Source organism: Falco naumanni, chromosome 8, assembly GCF_017639655.2.
Source record: "Falco naumanni isolate bFalNau1 chromosome 8, bFalNau1.pat, whole genome shotgun sequence".
In the NCBI taxonomy this organism is placed as follows: Eukaryota; Metazoa; Chordata; class Aves; order Falconiformes; family Falconidae; genus Falco; species Falco naumanni.
Window position 1 is genome coordinate 39,740,840 of NC_054061.1, and position 24,408 is coordinate 39,765,247.

At 51.3% G+C, this 24,408-nt stretch overlaps 1 protein-coding gene across 4 annotated transcripts in view; it reads right to left on the reverse strand.

Moving 5' to 3' along the window:
• Positions 1–7,986: 7,986 nt before the first annotated feature.
• The window catches only part of CFAP65 (cilia and flagella associated protein 65), a 33,389-nt gene continuing 16,967 nt past the window's right edge, over positions 7,987–24,408 (reverse strand). The window contains exons 18-32 of one of the 4 annotated variants that reach the window (XM_040604925.1): positions 23,662–23,790; positions 23,168–23,344; positions 22,423–22,489; positions 18,462–18,572; positions 17,493–17,681; positions 16,608–16,766; positions 15,138–15,281; positions 14,564–14,680; positions 13,814–13,951; positions 13,250–13,306; positions 11,388–11,602; positions 10,864–11,010; positions 10,046–10,324; positions 9,232–9,369; positions 7,987–8,569 (exon numbers count right to left, since the gene is read on the reverse strand). In XM_040604925.1, the coding sequence (XP_040460859.1) occupies positions 8,533–8,569; positions 9,232–9,369; positions 10,046–10,324; positions 10,864–11,010; positions 11,388–11,602; positions 13,250–13,306; positions 13,814–13,951; positions 14,564–14,680; positions 15,138–15,281; positions 16,608–16,766; positions 17,493–17,681; positions 18,462–18,572; positions 22,423–22,489; positions 23,168–23,344; positions 23,662–23,790 (2,104 nt within the window). In that variant the 3' untranslated portion in view covers positions 7,987–8,532. The other 3 variants (XR_005829477.1, XM_040604926.1, XM_040604927.1) reach the window with 3 other exon arrangements.

Below are 24,408 nucleotides of genomic sequence, written 5' to 3' on the forward strand. Positions count from 1 at the left end.
CAGCACGAGCAGCAGGGTCTGGCTTTACTCAGAGTTATTAATCATGCTGTGTTTGATCCCAGCCTAAGCAGGGCACCTGCAGGAGGGTGGGGTGCGTATCGGGGGGATGTGTTGTGCTTTCTTGGCCTTTCAACTTTGCCAGGCTTGGTGGCAGGAGACAGAGCCTGGTGATATGGCCCAAAGGGGCCTGTGGCCACTGTGATGGGGTGTCACTGCACCAGCTGTTGGCTGTTCCCAGGCTAGGATGTGCACTTGGCTCTGAAGAGATGCGGTGAGCTCAGCACCCTGGAAATGCAATTTGATTTTGATGCTTTCCCACACCACCTGTTGGAAACTCTTTGAGCATCTGCCTAGGCAGGGAGCCCAGGAGGTACCTTATCTCCATCTGTTGCAGGAGCACTCCAGGGAAGGAACAGGGCTCTCCTGCTCCAGGGCAGGGGCTGCTATGCATGGATCAGATCGGGGCGAGGAAAAGCAGCAGGAATCATCCTGTCCCTTGGCACACTCCTGGGCTCCTTTGCCTGCAGCCTTTCCTCCATCCACACTGCAGGGCTGGGCTCAGCCTTCACAGCATTTGCAGAAAGGCTGCAAGAAGGGTTCAGGACCCACCTGTAAACTCAGAGCATCCCTGAGCATGGCACAGCCAGAGCTGGATCCTGTGCTACAAGAGAAGTGCCTATGCCCTGGGGCTTGGCAGGAGTGTGCTCAGAACTCGGAGAAATCGCAGACAGCCAGGCATAGCCAGGCAGGGAAGAACAGGGTTCTTTCCACTCCCAAACAACATCTCGGGGGGAGAGGAAAGCAGATCCATTGCTGTCCCATCTCCCACATCTCCAGGACTCCCTTCTGTCTCCAAGGCACTAGGAGCAGCCCCAGGCTCTGAATGTCGCTGTGCTGGCTGTGGAGGGACAGGACAGGACAGGACACAAGATGGGACAGGAATCCAGGTCAAGCACTGCACTGTGCTTTGAGAGCAGGGCAGGCAGTGGGCAGGACAGTCCTGAAAGGGACCTGCTGGCTTGCCAGAGCCACCCCTCATACCTTTCCACAGCAAGCATAGGCAGAGGGACTGCCACCAGGAGCTGGTACCTGGCCCGCAGGGTGAGGGTTTGCAGCAGGCGACACCCAGGCAGCCCAGTGCACAAGCAGATGGACTCTGTAAGGGCTGGGAAGTGCGGCTGCTGGGACTGAACCGGGTCAGAGGTGTGTAGGAAAGGATGTGACATCCCCCCATCCTCTGCCCTGCTCCCCCCCGCCTGCTTCTGCCCTCCCTCCCCACTGCCTGCCCTGTGTCAGCAGCTAAAGCTCCCTTGGTGCCAGCAGACCATTGAGACCTACCTGTGCATTTGGCAGAGCCCGGTGAGCTCCACCCTGGGCCAGGTCTGTGCCAGGGCAGGGCAGCGCTGCCAGGGATCCCCACACCTGCCCCGCCTCTGCAGCACTGCCGGGGTGCAAGGGCCAGGCTGCCCTTCCCCGGCAGGCTGCCACAGGCAGTGGTCAGACATGCAGATGGGATGCATGTGCCTTGTGTGTTACACGTGCCCGTCATGCCGTGGGCATATGGATAGGGGTCCCGCACATCACAGCCTGCAAAACCATGTCAGAAATGCCATGTGTACCAATGCCACGTGGGTCCCATGTCCCACACATGTGCAGGTCCCACGGCGTTCATGCATGCTGCATGTGGATTGCATTGCCTGTGTGCACTGCCTGTCCATCACTTCATGCATGTGCCGCCACACACAGGTCATATGCTGCATGCATGTGTAGGTGAAGATTGCATGTTGTGCATGTCCCTTGTGCACTCCACACATGGGCTGCATGTCGATCCTGGCACACGTGCTGCAAACCAGCTTGCGTGTCCTGCCTGAGTTGCAAGCAAGCGTGTGCTTCCTATGTGAGCTGCAGGTGACAGGTACACAGGACATGCGGCAATGGTGTGCGGGTGATGTGGCGCATCTGCGTGCCAGCCGCATGCTTGCAGATGGGCTGGACCTGCCTAACGCGAGCCGAACGAACAAAACGTTCAGGTCAGGTCTTGCACGTGGGGCTCGACGCCAGGCAAGTGCAGAGTTGCTCCGGCTTGGATGGTGTGGGCTGGAGGGGTGCTCTGTTGTGGACTGTCGGCAGCCCCTTCCCCGTCCTTCCTCCTGAGCCAGGTCCCTCCAGGCTGGGAGCCGCTGTCCTTGCTGCACCCGCTGCTGTGAACCAGCTCCTCCGGGGGTAAAGTCCGGAAGGTGGATGCTTGACACCTGCTGCCTGGGAAAGCCAAACAGAGCAGAGGCGGGTTAAACTGGCATGGCAAGGTAGAAAAACCGGGAAGGAAGGAAGGAAGTAAATGGAGGAGGGGAACAGAAAGAATTGGAAAATACATGTGAGAGAGAAGGGAAGAGTTAAGGGAGTGAACAGCCAGGACAGTGTCCTCCAAGCCCATCCCCTTCCCTCCCAGGAGTTCAGGGGTGCTACTGGACTCCCAGTGCTTGTCCCACAGGAGTCCCCAGAGCGTTCTCCAAGCCCAGCACCCTGCTCCCTGCCAGGCTGGCAGGACCCTGGCCCAGGTGTGCTGGGCTACAGCAGCTCACCTGGCTCCGGTGACACGCTGGCAGCTGGCAGGTGAGCAGCTTCACCTTCCCCCGCTGGCTCACGAGCAGAAAATGAGGGTGACGCTGGCTGGATGGGGCTTTTATAGCCCTGATAAAAATAGCGCTGGCTGGCCGGTGATCGGGGGGCCGGAGAGATGTGACTGAGCAGAGACAGGCGAGAGGGCTGGGCTGGCGGCGGCGAGCCTTCTCCCCAGCACACCTGTCACAGCTCTGTGTTTGCTCAGAGCAAATATTGACCCAGGGAAGGCAGGCTGGGCAAGGGAGGCGATTAGCCCACCTAGATTAGAGGCAGAGCAGGTCTCTATGCAAACTCTCCAGGGCTGCCTTTGATAATGGGAGCCTGATGGGCTGATAGGAGCCAGGAGCCTGGGTGCTGGGGTGTGGAGAGGGGGGGTAGTGGTGGTGGTGGTGGTGGTGGTGTAGGAGGAGACATTCATTAACCTGCACTGGAACAACACCAGCTGTCACTTTTCCACCCACCTGCCTGGCTCACTTTGCAGCTGGGGGTGAGGGGAGAGCGGGGGGCCAGGGGAGGCAGGTGTGGGGGTATCCTGCCTGGGCAGCTCAGGGGTGGGGGCTGCTTGCTTGCAACGCTTTGGGCTGCTGAAAGGTGAGGGAGTGGTAAGGTCCCAGGGCAGGAAAGCAAAGCTTATGCCTACCCCAAGCAGCCTGATGCTGAGTGCCAGTGATGGCAAGGACTCCCTTACCCTCACCCCAATGCCCTTGCTCATGCTGAACCCGCCCTGGGTACACCAAGGCAATGCACACTTTGTTTAGAGGAGCCCACCAACCTCTGAGCCAGGCAGCAAAACAGAGCTCGACAAAACCACCACTGCTTGCTCTTTTTGGGACCATTCCCAGCATGGCCACACGGGCCAGGAGCCAGCTGTCCTAAGGCAGCCGCAAGAACAGGATGTGTTTCACTTCATGTGCACACACCTCCCGTGGGGTCACTGCATCCCAGAGTCCCAGCACTCTCCTGCATCCTGGCTGTGTCACTACCCAGTGGGGTAACTGGTGCAGATACCTCCATGGTCGCTCTGGGGGCAGCATGCAGAGCCCATGGGGGCCAGGAGAAATTAAGACAGGCTGCCACAGCACCGAGCCGCAGGTACTCAGCCCTGACAGTCCTCAGCTGATCTCAGCTGGAGCCAGCAGGAGCTGGGCTATCTCTCTGGGTTACTCTGGCACCCACAGCTCCCTGGATAACAGAGCATGAAGTGCAGCTGCGGTGCCAGGAGAAGCTCCTTTGTGCAAGTGCACTGGCCTGTTCGTTTGTGTAGATGGGTGTGTTTGTGGGTGGGAAAGCGGGTAACGCTGCCTTAACTCCCACAGCAGATACCTGCAGGTGTCATGGTCCTGGGAATGCTCTAGAAACCACCGCCATCACTCTCTCCAGAGCTGGAGTGTACTTACAGGTTGCAGTAAATGGATTCCCAAATGTAAGTAGATAGCGGCAGATTCTTATCAGCCATTGCCACCCAAGTCTTCTTCCTTGGAGATTTGGCCCTCTCAGGGTCAGGACTTCGAAAGGCAGGTTCCATCTCTCCTGCCTGCTGCTGCCTCTGCAGGCTGGGGTCCCCCAAGCCTGGCACAGGGAGGAGCTGGAGTGATGCCAACCTGCTGTCTTTGGCCATTCTGATCCTCTTTTCCAGTAGTTCTGCCAGCAAAGGAAAGGCAGAACCACTGTTGCCCTGGGTTGTGGTGCTAAGAAGCAATGTGATATTCCTCCTTTATTTGACGCTATACAGGCCATTTCACTTGGGCTTGCACACTTCTCCTTTCCTGATGTGGGAAATGCACCGGGCAGGACTCTCACCTCTCCCAGCTGGGATGAGAGGGGCAGCAACTCCTGGTGTAAGCTGCCTGGCTGCCCCTCCTTCTGGAGAAGCCAGAAAAACCCCAAACACCACAATGGGGCCACTGTAGTTCCTGCAGACATCTCCAGGTCTATGTACTGTGTCAAAATCCTTTCTCTTCTGCAAGGGCAGGGCTGCACCATGCACACAATGACAGCAAAGACTGCCCTTGTAGGGCTGTCCTACAGAAAACGGGAGAAAAGCAGGTCTCAAGCTTGCAGAGTACCCTGAACCAGGCAACTATCCCAGGGAACATCTTCCACCTGCCCCGGCATCTCCAGAGCAGCTACCGGTATGTGCTCTTCCCCAGCATGCAGGCAGGGCTGGGACTAAGCCCCAGATCATGCACTGGGCAAGGCTGGCCCCAGCACAGGCAGGCGCAGCCTCTCGCAGCAGCCAAGGGGTTGTGCTGCCTTGCTGTCCCATGAGGACTGACTAGCTCACATCAGAGCACCTCTCACAGCCACCATCGTGCCCTGGCCTGACCCCGAGCATGGACTAAAAAGTCCCCATTCCCAAATACCACGGTAGCACAGCTGAGCCAGCACAGCCTGCTATTTCAGACATGGGAGGCCAAGGGTGAAGGGTCTTTGCCCAGCTCTGCCAAGGGTTTTGGGAGGATCACCGTCATGTTTTTGCTCTCCAGACTTTGCCCTGCCTGTGCAGACACTGCAGGCTGGTCAGGGCAGGACCTTTCCAGGTTCCCATCGAATACTCAGTACGGGGGGGAGGAGAGGGAGAAGGGACTGATTCCAACCAGGGGCTGTGCACACCTGCAGCAGGGGTCCCAAGGGACTGTCCCCTAACGCTGCCATCTTCCCATCATGAACACAGAGCCACACCAAGTGGGTCTTTGCTGGGGATCCAGGCTCCCCAGCTGCAATGGGACTGCAGAGCCGTGCAGGCTGCCTGTTAGGGAAGACCAAGAGCAGCTTTGTTCCCTTTCCTTTATCTCCCAGACAATGGCGCGATTCAGCAGGTGTTAAATGTTTTAATGGGATTCAGGATGACTTCTGTTGCCCGCCTGCCCCAAGGCCATTACACCCCTCCCTAGGAGCCAGGACTATCAGCCCAAGAAGAAAAGGCCTGTTCCGTGTTGCACTAACTGCCTGATGACAGAGCACTCCGGATAAGCAGCACTAGGAGGAGGGGAAGCCCCCTGAGCTTGCCAGGCTCACACCAGCCATCCTCACGCTGGCCGTCTACCTGCTGGCAGCCCGACCTGGCCACCAACCCCAGCCCCATCGAAACATCACCCCGCCAACACCAGTGGGAAGGAGCAGGACCTGTATCAACAATATCTCCATTTGGGAGATGTGCTTTAGAAACGTGGCTGGGGATAAATCCAGCCCTGGAAGTCTGTACAGCAGGATGAGACCTCCTCCTGCCTGCGACCCAGCCGCGGTTAGCAGGCAGGGCTCCTCCTCCCTCTTCTGCGAGCGGGGCTGTGGGTCAGAATCTGCTACAGCCCCATGGTTCGTTGCCTTCACCCTTGGCAGAGGGTAGCAACAAAGCCTCTTGCTGAGCCTCTCCACCAGCGCTGCACATCTGTGCCCACCCTCCACCTCACCGCTGCACCCAAGACCCAAGCATGGGCAGGAGCAGCAGGGAAGCACTGAAGCCCCCGGGTGAGGGCATTGCTGTAGGCTCCCCGCTCTGCAGAGCTTGCCCTGAGTGGTGCCTGGGGGTGCTGCTGTCTCCCACTCCCTTTGCCAAAGGGACAGGGTTGTGGCTCAGTCACACTAGCGTTTTCCAAAACCAGGGCCAAGGTCTAGTTCCCAGCTTGAAAAGAGGAAGCTGGAATTTCCCCAGCCTGGGAAAGGGGCTGTCCCTGGTGTATTTTTAACTTAGGATGAGGATAAAAGAAGACAAGAGTGTGACAGCTGCTAATGGCTTTGCTTAGTGCACTCTTGGGTGGTTCTGGTTGACAGGCAACAGAGAAGACCTAGAACAGAGGTGACACACCACCATCTCACACCCCCTGCAAGGAGCTGAGGGAAGAAAGACTTCTTTCCCAAAGGTTTAGGTAGTTCTCAGACCTCTTGTTCCCTAACTCACCTGTTGCTGAAGACACTATCTCAGGTCTCTCGTAGTCCTACTAGAGAGATGCTAATCAGAGAAGTGGATTTACCTCTTGAGAGCATTCCAACAGGCAAGTACAGTGTGAGTTCCATTTTCTTCAGGTCCAGGCTGTGTTCAGCACAGGAGAGTGGGGAGCATAGGAGCTTTAATGACAAAAAAATCATTCCCTACACGTATCTGCACTCATGCTCCATCCATTCATTCTTGGGTGTTACACCAGCCTAACACACAGCATTTCTCATGTCGATCCATCTGTCCCACAAGGCAGAGGAGTTAACGCTGATGCAGTCTGGAAAGCGTCAGATCATACAGCAGATCTGAGGATGTACCTGTCTCCTGTCTCCTGTCTCCACTGCTCCTGGCTGCCCTTGGGCTCCGCCAGGCAGCTGGATTCAGCCTGCTTTGGGACAGTGGCAAGGCTCCTGCCCCTGCCTGTTACCCATTTGGGAAGCCTGTCACAGGACTACAGAACATCTGTAGTGAGCAAATCCTAGTGAGGAGCCTGGGCCAGGCAGAGTCATCCCAACTGGACCGAACAGCCTGGCCCCGCAGCTGCCTTGAGCTGGGGAAGATGGAGGTGGTACCCATTGCCTGTTCAGCACCAGCCAAAGCCCAGAGGAAGACAGAAAAGCTGCCATGACATAGGAGACCTGGCACTCGGAGTGCTGGGGATAGAGGAGCGGGTCTGCGCTTATCATGAGAAGGATCCAGGACCCACGTGAAGGCCCCAGGCACCCAGGCTGAGCTCAGGAGCTGGCAGTGTCTTTGCTGTATCTCTGACAACAGGAACAGCTCAGCCCTGGGGCTTAGCAAGGGTTATGCACGCAGGGCTCCTGCACAGAGTGGAGAGCTGGAGCGGTGCTGGGTGAGCTGCAGCAGCCCCAGGCACAGCAGGCACCTGCCTCCTGCCAAGCAGGTCCAACACCCTCCACAGCTCCTTGTGCATGGTCTTCTCTTGTGCTGCAAGGGGCAAAGGTGCAGCTGTGGTCTTGGCTGTGCACTGGCACTGGGAACAGAGGGCAGGAGGGTTTGGAGGGGGACAGCAGCTGCATCCCCACCAGAGCAGGGTGGCTGGGTGAGCACCACGTCTCAGACCCTGTAGGATGGCAGCAGAAGGGAGATGCTGCAAACCCAGCCCCGCTGCCTGGCACGGCCAGCCTGCAGCCCCTGTCAGGGAGCAGGCAGCCGGTGCCCAGCCCCAGCCCCAGCCCCGGCTCTGCGCTGGCACCCAGGATTTCTTACAACTAACACTGCCACCTCCCGGCTGTGACAAACCCCGCTCCTTCACAGTGACACCCTCCTGCAGCCTGCCGGACCCCTATGCCAGGCCAAGGCTCAAAGCATCCCCTTGCCCAGGTGACAGCCTTGCAGTTTGAAATAGGAAGAGCTTGTCCAGGATGCTCCCAAATCCAGATGCATAGATCACATACGTCACACACCAGTGCCTGTGTGCCCAGAGGCCAAGCTGCTTTTATTGGGCTGCCAAGTGTGCTAGACGGTGCTCCAGCTGCTCGCTAGGTCTGGGTCACTGTATGTGGGACCTGCGGCAGCCACTGGAGCAAGGAGAGGAGGTGGATTCAGTACCTGTGTCCTACCGATGTCGGCAGGGGCTCACCACCTCAGTGCCCAACTGTCAGTCCTTCCTCAGCTACATTTCAAAGCGGATTCCACTCCTCTCCCAGCCAGTACAGACTGGGGGCAGGGGGAACAGCCACAGAGGTTGGCCATGTGCTCTCTGTAGCATAGGGAGGCTCTTCTTGGATGATGTGGCCAGCCACAAAGAGGAGAGATCTCATGAACTCTGCTGTGGAGTTGGCAGAGGATTCAAACTGGAGCTGAGGACATGATCAGGACATACCTCCCCAGAGGCAGCCAGCATGCTGGTCATGGTGTGGAGGATCAGAGTTGCTCTGGACATCACAGGGATGGGATGAAGAGTGGAGAGAGTTGATGTGTTTGAAGAGGTCAAGCAGCACAGTGCACAGCAGTTACGCTCTTGAGGGTGGGGGTGCTGGATTGATGATTCTGAAGAAGAAGAGATTGCTTTTGGCGTGGGGAGAGTGCTGCCTGCTTCCAGCTCCCCACAGGCAACCATCCCTCCCTGAGGAATCGCAGGAAACAGCCATCACCTATCTAGACAAGACTCCTGCAGCTCTGGTTCAAACAACTCTTCCCCATCCTCCCTCAGTCCCACCTCCCTGCACATCTCCCCAGGCTGAGGCAAATCCTCATGCTTTGCCCTCAGCCCCAAATCTGTGCCCCCACCAATGGCTACTGCCTCAACCTAACTAGATCCCACATCATTTTGGACTGTGAAAGCTTTGCCCCCTGCTGCTGTCAGAGGCTGTGCTGCCTGCTCCTTGACCCTTCTCCCCCAGGAGACCCTCTCTGTGCTGGGCTCTCCGGTGCCTCGGATCAGCCTCTTCTTCCAGCTGTTCACTCATAGGGCCCTGCCCCAGAGCTGTGTGATGGTCTCGGGTGTTGTTACCACCTCTGCTCTGTGACTCGGGACAAACCAAGAAGGGGCAGAGGCTTTGTGACTGGATTCCCCCTTTTGCACAAGCAGCCTTGGCATTGATAGGCAGGGATCCAGCTAATCCACGTGGTCTAGAAAATGGGCTGTACTTCAGCCAGACATACTAAGGACAGGTCCTGTCCCTGGCCACAACACAGATAGGCTCTGCTACCTTCGGGAAGGGCTGGGGGGTAGAGCAATGACCCTGGGCCGGGCTGTCAGCACCACCTCCCCACGGCTGGCTTCGATCAGGATATTCTGCAGTGTGTTTTCCAGCACCAACTCCACAAGGGTCTCAAAGGCCGCCTGCCTGGAGGGGCAAAAGTACAGGCAGAGAACAGTTATCAGCAAGCAGATAAGGCAGGCTGCTTGCTGTGACTCCCCCAGGACACATCAGGCACAGCAATGGAGCACACACTTTTTCCTATACACTGAGGCCAATGAACCAAAAGACTTGAGCAATGGGGTGCTGACCCTTCTCCCAGAACTGCCACCAGCTTGTGTCAGGCCCTGATCTCTGACAGAGCTGAGTGACTCTGGTTTTACTGGTTTCTCTTTCCAAGCTGTGCTGTAGTTAGTATTTGTGTACATGCTTGTGGCCTGCAGAAGTGTGCAAGGGAGCAGCCACAGCAAATGCAAGGTGATGAAATAACTTCAGTGAAACTAAAAGGTAAGGTAAACACACATCACACTCCAACGTCTAATACAGCCAGGACTGTCCAAGCACAAAGCAGACTTCACTCACTAGCCGCATCCTGGCACTGCCCATGGCTCAACCTCAAGACACAGCAAACCTGCACTCTTCACAAATCACGCTCGGGAGAGGGTGGCTAGGTGGGCTAGCATTGATTTTCACTCAGAGCACACAGAACACCCCAGCAGAAATGCCACAGGGCTGAAGGACAGATGGGTTTCTGGCCAGGCAGTGTGCTACCATGGCTCTCCTGCCTGTACAGCTCTTGCCTTTTGTGTGAGCTCTTCCTCACCGGCTCAGCATCTCCTTCTGCTCTCTCAGCTGGTGAAAAATCTCCCAGGACTCCAGCAAATCTTTGTTGGGAGAGGTTTCCTGCCTCATTTCTTTCCTCTCTCCATCCTTCTCAGGGCAAAGATCTTGTGAAGCAGAGATGCTGGAGGGGACCGTGGAGCATTGTCTCCTGTCCTGGAGCTCTGCTGATTCTGCACACCGGAACTGGGAGAAATATGGAATGGGTTCATTGAGGGTTCTTCTCACTGCATCATGGAACTGGGTGTCTTCCAAGAGGCCTCTGGGAGGAGGAAAATAAGGGATGAGTCCCAGCAAATCAGATATCTGTATGATTGCAGAGGATCATTACCAGACAGTACAAATCAGAGGAAAACCCCAATTGATATCAATGTTTAGTCTGTCCCTTCTTGATTTCTGGGCCTAAGAGAGGCAGCAAGATGGGTTAAACTAAGGAAAATACCTTTGCCTCCCCAGCACTAGTTCTTTACATTTCTGCAGCTGGCAGACAAAATAGGTGAATCCCAATGCAGCCTGTTCCCGAGATCATGGCAGGCAGTGTCCTGGTTCCTGGGCAGTGACACTCTTTAGTATGCAGAGATGGGACTAGCCCCTAGCTGAGGAGCAAGACCCTGCCTTTGGCTGTCACACCAGGACTCCTGAGCTTCTAGTCCCCAGGGCAGCCTCCGGAAGGCTGGATCCCCCATTCTGGTGCAGCAGGAGTGCAAAAACTTCTTGGAATTAGCAGAAGGCTGGCCATGCTGCACACACTCCCCTAGAGGACAGGGGCTCCAAACTGGGTAAGGGTGAAGGGGCACGCACCTGATCACACCTGTAAGCATGTCACTCACTGTCTGCCACTCCTGTTTGGAAGCAGCAGCCAGGGACAGCCATGTGGCCTCCATGTCCATCTTGTCTCTGTCCCTACTCCCATCCACCTTGCTCTCCAAGGGCTGGTTGCTGAAGGGGCTGGGAAAGAAGGAGTTGTTCCATCAGTGGCAGCACTACTCAACCAAACTACCAAAGACCTGCATCATCCTGGCCGAGCAGCAGCACTGCAAGCAAGCAGGGAGCAAGGCAGGGGACCAGAGGAAGGAGAGTGGGAAGTGCTGCATTTCTGACAGCAGCAGGGACACTGTCCTAAGAGAGGAGCACTGAGTTCTGGCAGTATCTCCCTTTTGAGAGAAACAGGTCACATCAGCTAATGCTGGGGAAAGCAAGGCACTTCTGGCCTACTAATGAGGCACTGGAGAGGAGCAGAGCAGAGCTCCAAGTTCAGTGTGTATCGCAGCACGGGCAGCCCTGGCTCAGATGAAGATGCCAATCCAAAAAGACGGATCTCTTACCGGGACAAGAAGTATTTAGGGGACTCTGAGGTAAAGTTGCTGAAGAAGTCCTCAGTAGAGTAGGACCTAGCTGTCACACCAAGGTGTAAGAGGATGGGCTTGGGAGGTTCTGGTTTGACCCACACCCGGCTGGCTTCTTTTTCCAACAGCAGCCTCCTCTGACAATGTCCAGCTGGCAGATTTGGCGTAGGGTGGTTTTTAATAGGGGGTAATGTCTGTTGGAGAGAAAGAAATGGCAGGTACTTAGTTGCTCCTTTGGCTGCAGGTAGGCTGGTGTAGGTGTGAGCACAGGCATGAGAACTGGAAAGCCCAGCAGCCAGAGCCTCCAGGTCCTGGAGTGAGGACCACATCAGAATGATCTTGGCACTGCAGTACTGCTATCAGGCACAAGCAACCATGCTGGAAATCAGGTCTGCTCCCTCCTCACTGCCTAGTGTGCCAGCCCCAAGTGTCAGCAGGGCTTCAGGGTCTCCCCAAGACATTCAGGGCTGATGTACTCCAGTCCATCCCTGTAGAACTCCAGGAGATCATCTCTGCTCTTTCGAGCACACCAGGAGTGCTGTGGAAGAAGTTATGTGCAGGAATGCATGTGGAAATTGTCTTCCAAGCCTGGAAGGAAACCAGAAACTGAGTCCAACCACACTACATGGGCACATTTGGGGCTGCAGTACCAGCAGCCAGTTTGGGGGACACTTCTTAGGGCAGGAGTAGTTCAGAAGCCTGGCCCAGAAGGAGACCACCCAGCTCTGGAGAAGCCCTCAGACATCACAGGACCTCAATGACCTCTGAAACAGAGTTGTCCAGCCTCTGGGAATGAGGCCAGAGGCCTTCACCGTTCCTGAGACAGACACAGCAGGTGATTGCAGTCTCCAAATTATCACTAGGAGCTAAAACCCTAGAGGACTAAACGAAACTGTTTTTACTTTTCCCCAGCCTCCTTATGTTCATCCCTTGACCTTCATTACTGATAACACCTAACAGCACAGGGCAGACAGTCCAAGCTACAGCTGTCCTGAGCTGATACCTTCACCTAGGACAGCACAGGGTACTCTGTGGGGTCTCACGAGCACTGCTACAGCCTTACTATGGTGGCAGTCCTAAGGTAAAAAGCTGTGTCTCCTAGCTGAGTCGCAGCTTCCCTTAACCCTTCCACATCTTATGTTAGCTGGTCCTCCACAAGCCCTGTCATTCCCACAGCACATCCTGCTGATGGCTGTAGATGCAGAGTGGCTCTGCCTTTGGGCCCAGGCTGTTCTGCAGAGCATTTGCTGGGACCTTGTCTCATATCTTGCCACTACTGCTGGAAAAGCTGTCTTTTCCAGCAGTGCACAGAGTTGTGCAAGCTTGAGGGGAAACAGAGATGAACCAGGCAAACTGAGCTTTAAAATTTTCTGCATATTTAAATCAAGGCAGTTCCTACCTGCAGCTTCTCCAGAGGCACAGAACACAGCTCTTTTAGCAGTGAGGACAAAGTCTGTACCATGTCACACCAAGGTCCTACTGCTTTCTGTTGTGGCACACATTCCTTCATGGCCCCAGCATGAAATCAGTCCAGGGACAGACTGCCCTGCCTGTGCCCATCTTTTCTGCTTATTCAAAACCTTTCCCTCTTTCTCCAGTCATGGCTGCACATTTGGTTCCAATTTCACTTCCCTTTCACCTCAGCTGGAAAGTTACTGCCCACAGGACACAGCCAGACAGTCTGATTCTTCTGGCTCCTCCAAACAGTCTGCCTCCCAAAGCCTTGAAGCTACAAATCTGGCTGTGCTCTCTGTGCAGGCTCCCACGCTGTGATATCCAGCATCTGCCTCTTCTCTAAAGCAGTCAGTTTGATTCTACTACGAGTGAGAGGCCTGACTTACCTTGTATTTCCTGATCACAGCTGAGGATTCAGGAAGATTTTCAGAATCTGATGACCTCTGAAAAGAAAAAGAGAGAAAGAAAGAAAGAAAAAAAAAAGAGAAGGAAGAGAAACTGCTATATAGGAGAGGTATGGAGCAGAACAAGACTCCAAGATTCTAGGATTTTGTTTTATTTTGTCCCAGCTAAGAGTCAATGATATCCTCCCATTCTTCACTTAGGCTACATTCTCACTGGTAGTTACAGATTTCTCTCCAGTGTTTACTCATGGTTAAAAATCCAACCGTCAGCTTCCAGAGCCACTGGCTCTGCTTTTCCTAAGACTTCTCACGCACTTCTAAATTTCAAATGATCATTAGCAATTTCAGAGTTTGTAAGGTGATTCTTGGCTGGAAACCAAGATCTCATTTTCCACTATCCACAGACCAACCATGAGATCTTGAGTAGATCAGAGCCTCATATCCTTTTGCCAACTTGCCTAGATTTTCTTAAAGAATGTTTCTTGTTGACACTGGTTGCTGTTTCTGAACTGAGCTAAGTTGGTGTGAAGTTCTGGAAGCACTTACCCCTGCATGTGACTTTGGCTTCTTCTTAGTTCCAAGGTCCTTCTCTGTGATGGTGAATTCCACAGCCTGCCGTTCTTTCTCCTTTTCCCACTCCTGCAGGTCCCTCTCATACTGAACCAGGGACTCCTGGATGTATACCTATGAAGCAAACCATGACTGGAGAGAGCAGAGCTACAAAGGAGCTGCACATAACACAGTTTCTGGCTAGAGTCCACACCTGCCACTAATTCCTCCCTCCCAGAAGGTCCCAGCCAGAAGCCCACTCCCTTTCTGTGTATCCCAGTGGCAGGCAGGGGAGAGGACAGTGCTATTATGAGACTACTTGGCAAGAGAAGACACAGTCTCTTGCCAAAGGACACCTGGAAAATGGCCAGAGGGGCACTACTGCAAGTCTATGCCCCCACTAATATTGCAGAAGCAAGACTTGCTTTTTACATATATTTAAGTCTCTGACATCCACTGAAAGCCACTCCCATTCAAACTGTGATTTCTAATAGCTGAGATCAACTCAAAGCCATGTGTTGCACAATCGCACCTCATCCAGTGAGCCACAGAGAGAGAGACACTTAAAACATTAGGAGAGATGAAGCTTAGTATCTTTAAGAATGAGAAGTGCTGGCCAGCATCATGGAACAAAGAAGGATTTATTCAACTGGAAGCAGCAGGCAGCTGACTTCTGGGGCTAGTCATTTGGGAACTGCAGTGACATGCCCAGGTGATGGTAATACACAGGTACTTCTTGGGTCTCACCTCACACACCAGATCTGTGCTGCAGAAGGAAGCACTCCATGAAGGTTGCAGCGTGATGAAGCAGGGGATGCTCTCTCCAGGCTGCACAACCCCTGACTCTGGAGCAATCTGCAACACCTGGGGGGGAAAACCCGCAAAAAAACAAAAAGCCAAGCCATAGAGGAGCTGTTTCGCTGTCCTAGGACCTTCCTATGTACCTTCTTTTTGCAGTAAACACAGGACTGTAGGAATTCTCCCCCCTCCTCTTCTCAAAGGTATGTGGCATGAGAGAGAAGAAGCTGATACATTCAAAGAACAACTGTGGACTTTGCTGGTAGACAGGGTCCTGATGTTCATTATTGCATCCTGTAGTTCCAGGATGTGATAATGTATCCTCACTGAAGTCTTCACATTCCCCTTCTGTATTTCTGTCTCCCCACCCCATCCTAATCCTTGCCTTTTCCACTCTCTAGCTAGTACAAAAGCCAATTCCCTAGGATCATTTCTGAGTGTCTGGTTAAAAAGGAGTTGTAAGGTCTTTTCGTGGCACAACAGAGATGGGCAAGAAGGCTGTAGAGGAAAGAGAAGGACTCACCCTTTTGTCTTTACAAGTGTTTATTCGCCAGGCAAACACAACAGCCTTGCTTTCAGAGATATTGTTGAGAAAGACAAGTCTACTGGCTTTGGTGGAGTCGGGGATATTTCCAAAGCAAATCATGTGGTGTGACAAGGTGGCTGCCTGCAGGAAGAAAGGTGAAACCAGGAGGAACAGCAGGGAAGGAAGACAGGATGTCGTCGCTGGGGAAGGACAGTCACACAGTTCTCTTTAATTGATTCAGCAATTCATAGATAATATTTGCAGTTACCTTTATCATAAGAACTTGAAGGAGTGTTACATTTCTCTCATTTTTGCTCTGTTTACAATGACTCTTTACAGCAAGAGGACAACCCTGTTCCAGTGGGATTGAGTGAGCAGTGAATAGAACATAATGCTGGTGCTGAGCAGGAGAGGATCTCAGGAGCACGGAGGACCAATAGCACTCAGATTCTCCCTGCAGCACTTGCAATTCAGGCCTTTTCCTACTTCAGCTGGCAAACGTGTGAGCAGTTGCTTGTGCAAAATCCTCATCAATCTGAATGCAAGTTAGGGAAACTGCTCCCTACTGCACCTTGCGACTAGTTTGCTACTAGTCTGTCCATTCTCCAGGCACAGTGCAAATTCTAATTAATTACACTGATCGTCAGAGATGCTAATGACTTTTGGTTACAGACAACAGAGCCTTGTGGAATGGCATCTTTGTTGGCAGCCTGAGACAGGTTTTTAATCATCTTTGCTGTGTCCAGGAATGCAATTGCCCTGCTGGAAGCTAAAGAGCATATGTAGCTGTGGCTGGGCTCCAAGCTATGCATGCTAATGTCACACAGGATGAATCTTTTACCTGCCTGGAGTATGCCTTTGCTGATGTTGTTTAATGCTGATTCACTACACTGGGATCTGTGGGTGGGTTTAACAACAGATTGTCCAGGCTGGCAGGCCAGCTCTAGCCAGGCCAAACAAGTTCCTGCTGAGCCAGCGACAGGTCAAACAAGTACGTGTCTTGGGATGTCCCTGATTTAGTGACCATCCTGCAGTCTGTTAAGGTTAAGGTTAAGAATCATCTGCATTTGGCTGTGAAATGGTGGCAGCCGAGCCGTGACAGGGTCAGAAGGATACTGCTCTTTTTGTGAATGAGTTACCAAAGAAAAAGGCGGTGTAGCTGCAAATGAGAAAGGTAGCTATGATGGGGGCAACTTGTAATAGAAAATTCAGAATGTGAACAAACCCTAAAGCCTTTTTGGTTCTAATAGCAGTGGAACCAGCAAGCTGGAAGGCATCTTTCAGAACAACTGCTTTTATAAGTTAAGCTCTAGATGACCTCCTGGAAGGGAAATATCTTGCTCTATCTCATGGCAAAAGAACTCTCCTGCAACACAGGCTACTGCTAGATAAGGCCGCTTGCATATTTCAGTCTCTCACACATTTCTAGACCGATCATATTCCTCATATCAGCCTACTTGGACTTACCTGCCCAGGCACAGTTAGCTTGGTAGAACCTGGAAAGATTGAAGGACACAAGACTTCTCTGGATGTGGCAGTCTCTTGTGTGGTATTCGGATCATAGCCTACTCCCTGAAAGGTGATCAGAGCTGATTCACCCCCCAGGATGTGGATGGGAACATCAACCTGCCTTGGACAAGACAAGAGTTATAAGTCCAGAGTCATACTTGGAAGAGATGTGCAATAAGCCAGTATGCTTGCTAATGAACTAATCCACATGCATGGATGAAGAGAAATCCAGTCTCTTTTGCTCTTTCAGGCCTTGACCTTCCCTGCTAACCAGGAAAGCTGGTTAAGTAGTTAATCAGCCAGTTACTGTATGAGATGGGCACAGACTCCCTCATGGAGGAAAAGCTGGAGTTTAAATTTTTTTTCTTTTTTTAACATGCATCCACCACAGAGTGGGGTAATGAGTAGAGCTCCAGCTCTACAGAGGTCTTTGGGAAGGCTGTTTCCAGAGATCTGCAGCAGCACACACTGCAATGATGAAAGACACTGACTTCAGTCTCATTGGTGGGAGTTATTGGAGGCCAACAATGAATGACAAATCTGATCAGATACTGTTGATATCCCCAGTCACTGTTTGATCTTTGAAAAATGTATACTGGGATGACTCTGGTTGTGGAAGAATTCTGTTCTTTGGGAATAAGAAACTTATGAAATAATTTATCTGCTCCATTTCCTGACCAGACCAGCCATTCCTTTGCTCTCGCTACTCTTGGCTTCTTGGAGGAATGGAGCTCAATTCAGCTGTAGCATGACAAGGACCAACCATCATTAAGAGATTTAAAGAATTTTAGGCACATAACAACAGAAAGAAACTGTTTCTGGCAGTCATGAGGAGGGTCTTACCAAGTATGTTCTAGCTTCCAGTGGTGAGAAGATCCACTCAGTGAGGCCTGTTGTGCCAGGGGGGATTTCTCCTCTAGGAGTTAGGCAGACAAACACAGGATGCTGAAAATTCTTCTCCTGGATTCTCACGTTGTCCAGCTGAACCTCAAACATCACAGGCGTGGAGCCACCATTGTAGAGTTCATAAATCTGAAGTGAGTCAGAGAGCAGTGCTTATTATACCATACACAAGTTAAACTAGTTAACACTTCCCCGGAGGACTCTGATAAGCATTAATAATTAATTAGTCCGCTTGTCTCCTAAGAATGAGGAAACCTCATAGTTTCAAGATTTATCACTGAGGCTCTGATAGGAGACTGCTGAAGGTTTATCACCACACTTGTACATTGATAACTACAGCGCCTCTCAAAGTGGTGCCCTGCAAATTCAGTCTAAGAGAAAATTAATACAAATTAGTTGAAGGGATCACTGTAAAGCGGATTACTTGAAATGCAAAAGCACTCATATTAAAGTGTTCTTAATTCAATTCAGACTTATTCATTTCCCAAATAAATTAGGCAGAGCAGAATCAAAGCTGCCTTTTTGCTGAATAAGTGTTTAAGGAAGTTTAATTAATTTACTGAAAAACTAATTAGGATTTATTTTCAGAATGCCTGGAGCAGCTAGACAAGTTTTCACTCAAAGTCAATGCAAGAGAGTAAGGGAACAGCCCAAAGAACACTTCATAAGCATTCTGGCTAGAGTGAAAGCCAAATCTTGTCAAACTGGAGGCAGCAAAAGGTACTTTTCCTGCTGTCATCCCAGAAGCCATTTCCAGGCTTTGCCTAGTACTAGCCTCAAAGTTCTGCTGTGATGCTTTCCTGTGGAGCCATTTCTTGGGAAATGCCTCAGACAATGCCTGTCCTTGAGACACAGTAACACTAGCTCCTTCCCTCCACTTCCTGCTGGGTTTGGCCCCGGGGTACTCACCTGTATGGGTGGGTGGGAGGTCCCAATGGCAATGGGTGCGAAGCGGTGCTTAGTGGATGCAAAATGAATGTACCGCTGGTCCTGTTCCACCGTCACACCACTGAAGTTCAGCTACAGTAGAATGAAATACAGTCACTTTCTCACAGGGCCTTGGTTCCATCCCTAAAAACTGCACAAAGACTTTGCAAACTGAAGGACTTTGCAAGCTGAGGGCAACACAGTTACAGATTTAAGTTGATAATACCAGGATAGTGAGTCCTAAGAAAAAAACCAGGAGATGGGGAGCCTACTTAACTGTTGGCTCTTCTCTGAAAGGTTTGCATCTTGTTCCAGAGAGAAGGTACTTTTCTCTCTGCTATGTCACAACAGCCCCAGTGCTTCTCTTTGCAAGTATATGGTAGAAATTCTACATGAATGAATGTGTCTGGACTGTACATAGGACAGCGTAGCTGTGACAGCCAAAGCCTTTGGAAAGACAGGATTTTAGGTAAGTAATAGCCTTCTATTGGGAAGGACCACTCTGTCCTCCAGAGTGAGGACATCCTGCTCCAAGAATATGTCTAACAGTCCAAAAGCTGCAAAAAGATCCCAGCTGAATTTTAAGTGATCAAGTAATAATCAACAGTATCCTGTTAGCAAAGCAGCTGCCAGACACTTCAAGCAAAGCGGAGAGATTTATAGAGCCATTTCATGGAAAGGAAGAGACAGAGGATTCTGCATTTTGAGAAATCTGCAATTAGGCTGGAGATGAGTCATGATGCACAGTTTCCTGCAAGATCACCCCAAAGCATCTCTGAGCTGTCTCCTTTGAGGCAGAGGCTGCAAAGTGGTCACAGAGCTAGTAATGCTTCTGCATGGGCCAAAGGGAGCTAAGTTGCTGCAATTCACAATTAACTAAGCCTAAAGCATGGCTTTTCTTCAAGTGCATATGCAGAAGATGGAGAGGATGTTTGTGAAGGCAGGTGGATGCCTTGGACAAACATCTGCAGGAGATACTGTATCCAGTGCTTAACAAAGAGCAGAGAATGCCAATTCCTCCAAAACAACCCGTACCAGTTCAGGTCCATAAAGTGAGGAGAGAGAGAGGACTAGAAATACAACGCTAACAAGGTCCCACACGGGATCTATCTTTTTAAAGCATTACATGAGCACTCAGCCTCTTGAGGGCCTCAGTAAGTCAGATGAAGTGCAAATTGGAGGACAAAACCTGACGCTTTCAAACTGCAAGAGAAAAAGGGACAGGAACCTTCCTGAGCTTTGGGAGTGAAACACCCATTTATATTACTTGAGTCAAAATGCTGACTTGGATTCCACGAGACAACTGCTAAGGAAAAACTGTAATCAGTTTCCATAGACACAGGATGTGACATTTAGAAGACTATCAGTTAAAGGTAGAGAAATGGAGAAAACTGAAGACCTGTGGCAATCAGTTCTCCTTCCAGAGTACATGGACTTAGTCTCACAGCAATGACTTAGAGCATGAGAGGACAGGGATGCCAAATTCCCCAGGGAAGAGAGCTGCCTGGAGAACACATGCTACAAGTGACATCATCTCACAATACCTAATCAACAGCTATGAAGTGCAACCACTTCCAGTTTATGATCCTGTGTGCTTGGGGATTCTCCCTGGGATCCAGCCCTTCTCTCCAGTGAGTTCTGGGAACCAGCTTATCTCATCCTGCAACACCTGCAGCTGGCTGGGCTTTTCCTACTAGAACTGCTGAGGGCTGCAGATTCTGCTTGGCCAAATGATCCCAGAGCTCTGAGAAGGTGGTCACAGCTGCACTCTTACAGGCAGGCTGTGGTGATCAGTGGGAGGCCATTTCCTTACTGCACAAGGAATTGGGTAACACGAGTCCCACAGAAGTTTCATCCTGCAGCCAGAAGAAACTGCCAATGGGAAATCAGTTTGGATCCTTCAGAGCACCTATAAATCCAGTTACCGCAGAAGTGAACATTGGCCACTGAGTGGGGAAGGAGTAATGGAGAAGGAGCTGCTCCTGAAGATGAATCAGACAGGCTCTGTTGGGAAAGCAGGGGAGTGGGAGTTCAAAATCCATCCATATGGGTAGAACCATCACAGAGGTCAATTTGACACACACCCCAAAAAAAATCAGGCATTAGCTTGCAGCTGACTGACATCACCACCTAAAAGCCAGGAAACTTGGAATTTGGCAGAATGACCAAGCAATACCTCAGCCTCATGGTCTCTACCTCTCCTTATTGTTGTTTTCTCAAATTTCCAAAGCTTAACTTTTGGGGTGACATGATAGCATTTGCTTCCCTTAAGGTTAGCTATGTATTCTGCACATTCCAACAGATTCTCAGGTGAGGATCTGCTCAACCCTGGCATACGATCATGCTTAGGGCAGTCTGCCACAGGGTCTGGCAGCTCTGTGCTCTTCATGCCATGACTGAAAGGAAAGAAGGCACACTGTGTTCAGCTCCTCAGCTGCCCTCTCTGCAGAAGGAGAAGCCTCTTCCACTCCTACTTTCTGATATTAGAAGTTCAGCACTGGCACAGTACATTCCTGCAAGTTGCGACTGCTGGATTGGCCTCTGCAGCTCCTATTGCCAGAGCTCCAATGCACCCAGGAATCTTTTATCATCTCCAGGGCCTCCCATGGTTTTTCAGCCCCTTCTGCAATAACAGTATGAGGTAGGGTAGTGGCCTCTGATAGCCACCAAAGCCACTGGCTATGTGGCAAGGGAGGACATGTGCCCTATAGGCTTCTGGTGCTCCAAAATCTATTGCCTCACTGGCCAGCTGGTGAAATGCTCACAGCTACTCTCAGGATTGTGCCAGGCAGGCAGAGCACAGGGAGCCTGTCCAAGGGCTTTGAGGGAAGGCACAGTTAAGCCACTGTTTGAACAGCTTGGTCAAAGGGTTGGATTTTCAGCTGACAACAGTCCTGAAAGAAAAGAAAAATAAAAGAGATGTGTGAACACAATGGTCTCATAGGAAACTTCAGAGACAGACAGGAAGGCTCAGCCGGGCATGAGCTGTGCCCGGCAGAGCACAAGGTGACTTTGACTCTAACTGACAGTTTGAGAGAGGGGGAGAGAGAGAAATTATTTCCAAGCCTGAGGAAATGCTCAGGGAAAACACACCACAGATCAGCTCTGGGATGCTTTAGCAAGCTGTGAAGCAGGAAGAATGAGTAGGAAGCTCCTCCATCATTGGCAAGAGAAATAAGCGGGTGGACAAAGGCATCAGGGCTGCAGTGGGAACAGCTAACCAGGAATGCAGGGAGTATCTTCTGGGCCCGAGGAAGCAGCTGCCTCCATACCTCCAGAGCTGGAGGACACTCTGCCACCCTGTGCTAGCATGTGTCTCTCCAGACTGCAGCCAGGTGGCACTTTCAGAGAAAAGCATTCTGGAGGGTTTTGAAGAGCACAGAGCACTGATGAGATGGAGAGATTCAAGAAAGCTGCATATGAGAGAAGTAGGATGGACTGCAGGTCTGAAGTCATGGATTACTGCACGGAAGAACTCATGGTGACACAGACAGAATGAGGGGAAGCAAGCACAGAAATCCTGGCCATGAGTTACGCTTGACTGTGGAAAGCATGCAGGGACTACAAAACCCAGGAGGGCTGTTTTGAACTTGGCTTGGAGGAGGAGGAAGGAATTCAGCACTACCACCACCAGTAAAATACAAAGGTTAATAATAAATAAATAAATAATCAAATAAAGAATTATTTTCCTGGGGAAACAAGCAGATGCTACGTCCGAGGGCCATTTTACCAGTGCACTGCCACATCACACTGTCTTGGAACCATGACTTTGTCAGGATGATGGTTTTATGTCTCTCCTTGGCCCTGTGTTACTGCCTGGCCAGTGCACACTCCAGGGGAAGGCCACAGCCCCTGCACACCATCCGGCTTCTGGGGAAAACACCTTTTAATTCAGTTCCTACCTGCTGCTGCAAAGAGAAGCAAAAGACACCTGCTATCTTACCAGAATCTCATGGCCATAGGAAACCTTCAGCAGGACAGGGAGGTGATCAGTGCCGATGAAATCATGTCTAGCAGTGAAAGAGGAGAGAGAGGAAAACATTAGAAACCAACCTTGTGCCCAGGGTGATAGAATCAGGGTCACACAGTACATTAGAGACAATTCACTTCCCAGCTAAAGAGTCACTGTTGCGTAAGGGCCACTGAAAGAAGGAGGGGGACAGTTGTGTTTGGGTGGGAACAAGTGATGCAATGTTGATTTTAGTCATATACCAATTTAGGGACCCAAGTTTCTAGGCCAATGCCATTTGAAATGCCAGTACGTCTCAGATCAGGTCTGCTGTGAAAGGGGAGGTGTTCAGTGCTCTTCATACCCTCCCACAGGCACAGAAGCAGCTCTAGCTGATGACAAAAAAGAAGAATATCACTGTACAATCAAAACTGCAGGAAGTGCGGCATCTTGTTCATCTCGTCAACTGTGAAGTCAAGGCAGCCCAGTGTCCTCAGCATGAAACATTAAATGCCTTTTGCACTATAGTGTTAAAGAACATTAATAATATTCCCCTGAGGAAGACAAGCTTTGCTGGGTCCAGAAACTGGACATGCTCAGTGACTTTTTACTTGCCCAATCTCTGCTGGGCAAGGGGCATGTTAAAGGAAAGGATCCAGCATGGAAACACAGGGGACTGATAGCATGTGCTGTCCTGGCACGCAGCATGAGGCTCTGAAGCACAAGTAGTTGCCATCACCTGTGTGAAAGCTGGACAGATTCCTCCTGTCCTGGAAGAAGTTTCCCTGACTTTGGGGAAACACTGAAGAGCTGGTTATCCTGAATTCTCATCTGGTGCAGCTCATGGGAGCTAAACTCAGCATCCTCTGCCCAGCACTCCATGTCCATCTTCTGATCAGAAGGAAACAAGAAGGCCCTAGGGAACCAGTCAACTGGTCAGCAACAGGGACACATGACTTCCTCAAAGCCATGGTTAGCACATTCAGTCCAGCCAAGCCTGGCCCAGCTGGCAGACACATGTTTCATCAGGTCTGATCTGCAGAACTCTCTGCCATTCCTTGATTGCTTCCCCTCCCAGACCCACCAACAGATCTCAGTTACAACTCCACAACATAAGCTGCACCTAAAAAATCCACCCTATTGATTTGCAAATGTCTCACAGCTCCTGTGAGCACTTCCACACACCCAGACAGACCCCAGAAAGAAGGCTGAGCTCCAGCAAGCACTGCTTACCACTCCACAGGCACCACACCATTGTTTTCCAGCAGGAGCATCACAAGGGTAGGCTCTGAGCCTATTGGGGCAGCCCCAAAGTTGAAATCCAGCAGGAGAGGAGTGTACACTGGAGGGATCAAGCATGTGCTGGTCACAGGAGAGAAAGAGGAGATTAAATTGAGACATGAGGAAGAGTTGGCAGGGCATGACAGGGGAAAGGGTCATTCCACACCAGCTCTCTTCATTATAATTCTTCTCTGACCTTATGTTCTTGGCCCTTTGGGGAGAAAAGATACTGGAAATTAGGCAGGCCTTTTGATTTTCTCTCTCAAAAAAAACTTTATATATGCCTAATGATGGTGAGTAGCATAAGATAGTCCTGCTTCGCTAAGGTCTCTTTTCAGCTCCCTAGTACAAGGAAGTCACTGACATACTGGAGCAGGTCCAGTGAAGGTCTACCAAGATGGTTGAGCGCTGGACCACACTCCTTACAAAGACTGACTAAGAGACCTGGGTTTGCTCAGTCTTACGAAGCAAAGGCTCAAGGATGGTAACTGCACAAGCTGCAACACAAGATATTCCAATTAGACACTAGGGAAAAAGTTTTTTCCCATGGAAGTGATCAAACACCGGAATCAGGTGCCCAGACAAACTATGGTTTCTTTGTCCTCAGAGATATTCAGCACTGAACTGAACAAGGCTCTGAGCAACCTGATCTAGTTGTCCCTGCTTTGAGCAAGGGGTTAGACCAGTGACTTTTAGAGG